The sequence below is a fragment of the Solanum tuberosum genome, unplaced genomic scaffold (assembly GCF_000226075.1).
Source record: "Solanum tuberosum cultivar DM 1-3 516 R44 unplaced genomic scaffold, SolTub_3.0 scf00118, whole genome shotgun sequence".
NCBI lineage: Eukaryota > Viridiplantae > Streptophyta > Magnoliopsida > Solanales > Solanaceae > Solanum > Solanum tuberosum.
Genome location: NW_006239043.1, coordinates 1,503,075 through 1,511,657, shown reverse-complemented (window position 1 = coordinate 1,511,657; position 8,583 = coordinate 1,503,075). Strand labels below are relative to the sequence as shown.

Here is an 8,583-nt window from a genome sequence, read left to right as displayed (position 1 = left end):
ATATATATATATATATATATATATATATATATATATATATATATATATATATATATATATATATATATATATATATATATATATATATATATATATATATATATATATATATATATATATATATATATATATATATATATATATATATATATATATATATATATATATATATATATATATATATATATATATATATATATATATATATATATATATATATATATATATATATATATATATATATATATATATATATATATATATATATATATATATATATATATATATATATATATATATATATATATATATATATATATATATATATATATATATATATATATATATATATATATATATATATATATATATATATATATATATATATATATATATATATATATATATATATATATATATATATATATATATATATATATATATATATATATATATATATATATATATATATATATATATATATATATATATATATATATATATATATATATATATATATATATATATATATATATATATATATATATATATATATATATATATATATATAGGAATTAATCTAAGAAAATTCAAAAGTCATTACTATTTTAATTAAACTTATTATAACATTTTAATTTATAGGAGGTTAAAACCGTAATTCAACTTTTGACTTGAGTTCTTCCCACTTATAATATAATATGATAAAAAGTAGTCAAATATCATACCTAGTAAACACGGATTATTGATGCACTCAAAAAGTTAAAAGATAATTTACCACATATGAATTATACACCGAGTATACATTATGATACACTTAAAAAAATTGAGTATAGTTTAACTATACATATGAATCTTCCACTAAGGACTAGCCACCTTCCTATACAAGCCCTTCATATGGGCAACTCTGTACCATATGAAATTTACGTAGCACTTATATGACGTTATAATGTGACGAATCGGTACATTTTTGTTATGCAGTGGGTCTGGAGTTTTAAAATGGAATAAAGTTTTTTTGGAATATTTGTATTTTAACTATGTTATAATACTTAATTTGGAAATTTGGGTATGTCACAATATTTACGTGAGTATGAAACTTATTATATTAAGGATAAATCCAAAAATGCTAGTCAAATTGATTCCAAATTTAGAAGGAAATGATATCCTATATCCATTCAGTAAAATAATACCATCTATAAAGATCTCCTATTTAATTTTTGCACAACAAAAAATTGATTCTAAATTTTTCACTCAATTAAACACGTTTAGCATACTCTTAGTCTCTTACACCAAAAGCAAGATCACGATGATGGGTGATATTGAGTCTAAATATTACTTTATCTTATTTATTTTGATTTGATACAAAAAAAAAAATAAGACTTTTAAATTTTATTAGCTTAAATTAAATATTCATATAATATATCAAAATATTTTGTAATCTTATTTTCTTAAAAGAAAAGGCTCAAATATGTTATCCGTTAAAAAATTGACTCATGTATGTCATTTTCATTTGAAAAAATGTTAAACTACTATTTATTAACTGAAATGGCATAGATGAACCTTTTCTCAAAATTAGATGACATATTTGAACATTTTTTTCCTTTTAAAAAATGATTTAAATAATAACGTGACCAAATCATAATTAACCACGTGTAAAAAACGATTTTGCAAAACTGGATTTGTTTTCAATTAACACATAATGACATGAATTAGCTTATTTCTCAAACAGAAATGGTATAGATGAGACAAACTTTACACAAATGACATAGATGAAGTCTTTTCTCAAAGTTTGATGACATATTTGAACTTTTTTCTCTTTTCTTAAACACTTTACATGAAAAATATAAAATCAGAGTAGTGCTAAAAAGTTTAAAAGTCGCTCCTTTTTAAATGAATAAAAAAAAGTAGAACAAATAAATTAAAACGAGAAGAGTATATAACTAAAATAACATTTAGAAATTAAAAGAAAAACATAATTAAGAAATGATCATAAAACTAAATCTTTTCAGATTTTAAAAGAATTATTCCTTTTAAAACAAATTAGTTAGGAAATGTGATACTATATATTTTAGGAAGGAGATATTCAGATTTAATTTCGAGATTTCATTTTGCAATCCTTTACAAAAAATTTTAAAATTTATGTTTTATTTATAAAATAAAATAAAAAATTCATTTTTCCATATAAGATCATATTGGCACGCAATTCTATTCAGCTCTATAAATACAAAAATCCAAAATCTCCGCACACAAAAAAATGATTTGAATCTTCCAAAAGAATCAAACTTTTTGTGAAAATCTTGTTTAGTGTAAAACTTTAATCCCTTAAAAAATTTGTTATTGATCGGAGCTATTTCTTCTGTTGTTACTTTGTTTTGGTTCAAAATAAGTTAAATTGGGTCCAATTCATTTTTGGTTCTTGATTGATCATTTTGGGAGAAATCTAATGGCAAAAATGGTTCAAGATTCCATCAAACTTCAAGGTAATTCTTTCTTTTTTCATTTTTCTCTCATGGGGTTTTCATAAATTTCATAGTTGATAAGTTTTGGTTTGGGGGTAGGGGAAGGGGATTTGGGGAGGGGTTTACAAGTTGAGGAATCAAACTATCACCAAAAGGTGGAAGTGAAAGTTCACGTAGTCTAACTAACTGAACTACTAAGATTTCGCTTAGTGAGTTAGCTCATCTGAATTGGGATAAAAGGGAGTAGTTTGGTGCCATTAGTGTTTGTTTGGTTAGAATTCTGAATACATATATGTAAGCTGTGATTGTTTTTTTATTTGTCTAGACATGACTGGGATTGGTGTAGTACTAAACAATATGATCGTAAAGATACGAGTTTTTTATAACTAACCTGCTACTTTCCACCAATACAGGTATTGATTAACTCTGTCCACCAAACTTGGACAGTTGGAAATAAATCACATAGTGTTTTTGCCTTGCTAGGGACTTGAGACCTCATGATTCTCAATTGACTACTAGGCCACACCTTGGGTGCCGTAAAGATCTGATTTTTAACATTGAATATTTTTTAGTTTTGAGTTTTGCCTCATATAGGTATGGATTAACTCTATCCACCAAACTTGAACAGTTGAGAATAAATCACCTAGTGTTTCATGATCCTCAATTCATTTCGTTGACTACTAGGCCACACCTTGAGTGCTGTAAAGGTATGACTTCGTTTTGGGATTTTCTTCATATGTATAACAAGATGTTTGAAATTCCAGATGTATGCATTGTGGGTGTTGCTCGAACGCCTATGGGTGGTTTCCTTGGTTCTCTCTCGTCGTTATCTGCTACAGAGCTTGGTTCTGCAGCAATCCGAGGTGATCGTAATAGATAGCCAACTTTTCCATCTGTTATCTGATGTCCATTTACTTTAGTTCTTTATGTTGACAACCTTCCGATATATCTGTTATGACTGTAGCTGCCCTTAAGAGAGCAAATGTAGATCCATCCCTTGTTCAAGAGGTCTTCTTCGGAAATGTTCTCAGCGCAAACTTAGGTCAAGCCCCTGCTAGACAAGCTGCCTTAGGAGCTGGGATACCTAATTCAGTGATTTGCACAACCATTAACAAAGTGTGTTCTTCAGGACTTAAAGGTAGGATCTGCATCTATACATTTCGATTATTTCTATCATGTTTTTTGCCCACTTCTTCCTGACATGTTTATATTTGTTGTAGCAACAATGATTGCAGCACAGACTATACAATCAGGAGCCAATGATATCGTTGTGACTGGTGGCATGGAAAGCATGTCTAATGTACCAAAATACCTAGCTCAAGCAAGGTCTGATTTTTTATTCTAATGATTGTATGTATCTGGACAATAATAAAATGGAAACTGCCACTTCCCAAGAAACAAGAATAAAAAAGAAAAGAGAGCGGAAGCACATTAAGTGTTGGTGTTAAACTGTCTTTCTTCCATCAATAATGTTCAAATCCTCAATCTGTTGTGGCTGCTAAGCTGTCCTTACAAAACAATCTTCCTTATGTGAAAATGAGAAATCAAGATCTAGTTTTTTGGTTCTCCAGGAAATTTTGCATGTATTATAGTTTGCAATGCCTCAAAGTGAAATTGGCAATTTTGGTGGAAGACACTATGCCAATGCATTCAAAGTTTTTGCATTATATCTGTGTATTACGTTGTTTCTTGATGTTCTAGTATGGATCTTACAAGTGGCAAATCATAATCCTCTGAAAGACCTTTGTTTCTCTGATTGTCGGAAGACAACGTCCTTAAAGGATTTTCTCCTTCTTCTTTTTCTTTGTCTGCTTTGGGGAAGCTCTATTTTGAGGATGACTAGCACTTAGAATTTATCAAATATAACTTACAGTAAAAATAATTTTCCATAGTCAATTATGATTTTCCTTATTTTGATAGGAAGGGGTCTCGTCTAGGGCATGATACTGTTGTAGATGGCATGCTAAAAGATGGACTCTGGGATGTCTATAATGATTTTGGCATGGGCGTCTGTGCAGAACTATGTGCTGATCAGTATAAAATTACAAGAGAAGAGCAGGTAATATCTGCTGCTACCTGAAGTTTTGAGATTTATCTCTTCATTTTTGTTTTCTTGCTTCCTGTTTTCTTACTTCTCCTTCTGTGGGAAGTAGCTGTGTGTGTTTATGTAAAGCTTAAAGCTGTTTTGTTTTCTGGAAACAAGGCCTTGAAAATTCTTGAAAATAAACTTAGTTTTCAACACGATTGTCTATTGTATTTTCTAGTGGTGATTTGTCTTCACATTTTTCTGTAGGATTCTTATGCTATTCAAAGCTTTGAGCGAGGAATTGCTGCACAACGTAGTGGTGCATTTGCTTGGGAAATAGTGCCAGTGCGGTTCTACATTCTTTCTTAAAATGATGCTCTAGAAAGGTTGAGAGTTCAGATTAAAATTTTGATGTTCATGCAGGTAGAAATTTCTGGTGGAAGAGGAAGACCATCTAGTATTGTCGATAAAGATGAAGGCTTAATAAAGGTGAATCGGATTGGTTAACAAACTCATGTATTGTACTTGAGATATATGTATTTGTTTTTTGGTTTCCGGGTGAGATCATCTTTTGGTAGATCATTCTTTTTTATGATCTTCTTTACCTTTTTATGTATCCTATACACCTACTTTCACCCTTTAATGTGGGATTTTTGCTTGACTAACTGTACAAAAATCCCTGTACGATCTATCCCTAATATTCTATCTTGTGCAGTAAAATAGTGCTTCCATGTGCAAGTTCGCTTTCTATCAATGTCATTTGTAAATCTTCTTTGTCAATTTTTTTATATTTGATTTCAATTAGTTATACTCTCGGGCAGCAGACTTGGCAATTTTCACGTGTGGTTTTCTTTCCCCTGCTGTTGTCAAGCACATATACTTGATTTCCCAGTCTTCTTCCACACGTTCTTGATGAAATTTTTATTTGTCCACCCTTGGTTTCCAAGTTCTGAATGTAAATGATACCTTGATCTGCTGAGTTGCTTTTTTACCTGTCAACACTTTGAACCTCTTTTCATTGTTATTTTGCTAGTTTGATGCCTCCAAACTAAGAAAGCTTAGACCAAGTTTCAAGGAGAATGGAGGTTCTGTTACTGCAGGCAATGCTTCCATTATAAGGTATTCTTTCGTCTGTCTCTCTTTCTCTGTGTTACCACACGTGCATGTGCCTAGGCAGACTAATTTCTTTTCACGCATTTATAATAGCGTCTTTGAAATATATGACAGTAATAAGAACCTGCTCCTAGAGTTCCTTTAGTATTTTTCATGACACTACTCTGTGTTTAGTGCTGCTTGATGTAGAAAGTAGGCTCATTTGCTTTATTTTGACCTCTTGTATGCTGTAACTCTAGTGATGGCGCTGCAGCATTAGTTCTGGTGAGTGGACAAAAGGCGATTGAACTTGGATTGCAAGTAATCGGTAGGATCAGAGGATTTGCAGATGCAGCTCAGGTAGAAGAGAATTTTCTTTTGTTGTCTCGAGTTTTACAACTTACCGTGACTTGTCTAACAAAATTTATTGGGCAGGCACCTGAATTATTTCCAACAGCTCCAGCTCTTGCTATACCAAAAGCAATTAAGAATTCTGGCCTCGAGTCATCTCAAATTGATTATTATGAAATAAATGAAGCGTTCTCTGTAAGGATCTGCACTGTGTCTTCTGACTCTACTTTTTTTGTTTGACCGTAATTTATCATGTTTCCTTCGCAGGTCGTGGCTCTAGCCAACCAAAGACTGCTCAATCTTAATTCGGTTAGTCTCCCATTGCTGTGCACATTGGATGCTTACATAGTGAAATATCGTGGCAAATTTAGTTTTGATTAAAAAAAAATTGATTTCTAACCAATTCATCCAATTCCTGTCCCGTCTCTTTCTCAATCCCGGTGTAATTATGTTATCTGGTCACAGGGAAAACTAAATGCACACGGTGGAGCTGTGTCATTGGGACATCCTCTAGGGTGCAGTGGAGCTAGGATTCTGGTAACTCTTTTAGGGGTATGTTGGCCACTTCTTCCTCCAGTTATTAATATTAATTCTTAAGCAATTAGACTTGGCGTGACTGGTAAAGTTGTTGTATGTGATCAGGAGGTCACGGGTTTGAGCAGGGTAAGGCTGCATACAACGAATCCTTGTGGCCTAGCCCTTCTCCAGACCCCGTGCATACAGGAAGCTTAGTGCACCGGACTGCCCTTTTAGTTAAACTTTCATATTCTGCTAGTCATTGATTTGATATGATATGTCCATATGCTATGCGTGGATATTGATAGATTTTTTTCGTAATGGACAACTGAATAGTATCTGCAGAAAGTTGCTGCTTTTGATTTGTCTCACACAAAGTGTAACTATGGTTCAGGTATTGAAGCAAAAGAATGCGAAATTTGGTGTTGCTGGAGTCTGTAACGGGGGAGGAGGAGCATCTGCCCTCGTTGTAGAGTTCATGTAGGCCCTTTCTTTTGTTAATTTCAAGATTTATTCGCTATTCAACCCCTTGAAATTTCTCGTACAACTTTGTTTTCTCTGCTTCTCGTCCTTTTGGATAGCTAGCTCAATCTCATCTGATTGAGAAAATTTGGCAATATTTCCTTAAAACATCAGTGAATTATATCTGAAACAGCCTCTCTACCTCTAAGGTAGTAGGGGTTCAGACCCCGCTTTGTAGAATTTCATTGGGTACGTCATTGTTGTATCACTGACTTCAAATGAACTCAGGTTCAAGTCGCTCTAAACGTTCATAGAGTTTGAACTGCAATTGACTCGCTGCAATCAAAGATTGCATTTGATACAAAGTAGTGTCATTTCTAACTACATTGTGTTTGCATCTTTCAGGCCTGTAGGGATGGTGGCGCGTTCCTCGCTTTGAAACTGGAAAAACTTCTTTGCACTATCCGCGCCAACAGTAGCAAGACGTTTAAATCTTTTACTTTATTGTCGAAAACTATATTAGCAATGGTCTAAAGGTTCAACTTATATGCATTGACAGTATAAACGTTATATACAATAATAGTGGATATTACAACTTCTTGTAGCTGGTTATCTGCTTTATTTTCTGTATTACCAATCAAGGCTTATTATAGAAAGTTATTTGCGCTATCTCACTACTTATATAGTGTCCGACATAAAAGGGAAAATTACACGACTAAGTAAATATATGCTAGTTAATTATTTAACATAGCTATTAGTTTGAAGAAATTACTTTTTGTCACTAACATATAACCTTATTTACTAGGCCACGTTCAGAATTTGTATAATTCAGTTCATAGTTGTATAAATTCAGAATTTGTATATGTTTATCCTAGCATGTATATAATTATCATGTTTGTATATGATTTGTATATGTTTTGAAAATTTTCTAAATGTATAAATAAATACATAATTTGTATGTACTTACCTTGTTTGTATATTGGTAAGCGAATTATACATACCGAAATAATCATAGCAAACGAAACTATTGCTATGGAGCGTAATTAGGCAAACTGTATTTAAGGAAGTTTATTAAGTTTAATTTTTTGCTATTTATGAAATTTCCCTAGAAAAATACACCAAGTCTCTTAATTTTATATTATTTTATATAATTGCTAAATAAATATAAATGTGAACTCCAAATAGTTTGATATTTTAATTTTAATTTTTTAAGGTGAGGAGTTTTAATGTAGCACTTTTGATCCTCCGGTTCATAGTAAATTCTGATTTTGATCCTCATGATATATGTATGACACAACATATTTAACATTTCGTTAATTAAAATAATTGTTTTTGATCCGCTTATGAAGACATATGTTATATTTGGATCACTTTGAGATTATATTACCGTTAAGTATTGACTAATAACACAAAACATAACATAATAAATGGTCAATTAAGTGGCGGATTAATTCATAATTATGTTAAATTTATGAATATTCACAAACAAAGAAATCAAAAATGCATATTTAATTAATTAAAGATTAATAAATTTAATTAAATATCATAAGGATTAAATTAGAAATTTTTTAAATCTTCATTTTTTCCTTTAACATACATTTGGATGATGGAGAATAATCATCGTGTAATTACCAACATATTTTTCGTGCTTAGTCCGTAAAAACCTCTAAAAGCTTTTGG

At 30.9% G+C, this 8,583-nt stretch overlaps 1 protein-coding gene across 1 annotated transcript; it reads left to right on the top strand.

The window, feature by feature from the left end:
- Positions 1-2,213: 2,213 nt before the first annotated feature.
- On the top strand, positions 2,214-7,507 carry LOC102597222 (acetyl-CoA acetyltransferase, cytosolic 1). The gene is made up of 14 exons (XM_006350189.2): positions 2,214-2,477; positions 3,221-3,319; positions 3,421-3,594; positions 3,677-3,782; positions 4,377-4,515; positions 4,750-4,827; positions 4,906-4,971; positions 5,516-5,601; positions 5,835-5,934; positions 6,010-6,120; positions 6,193-6,234; positions 6,391-6,477; positions 6,836-6,921; positions 7,309-7,507. Exons 1-14 carry the CDS (start codon positions 2,441-2,443, stop codon positions 7,340-7,342), a joined length of 1,245 nt encoding a protein of 414 aa, XP_006350251.1. The 5' UTR covers positions 2,214-2,440; the 3' UTR covers positions 7,343-7,507.
- The last annotated feature ends 1,076 nt before the right edge of the window (positions 7,508-8,583 follow it).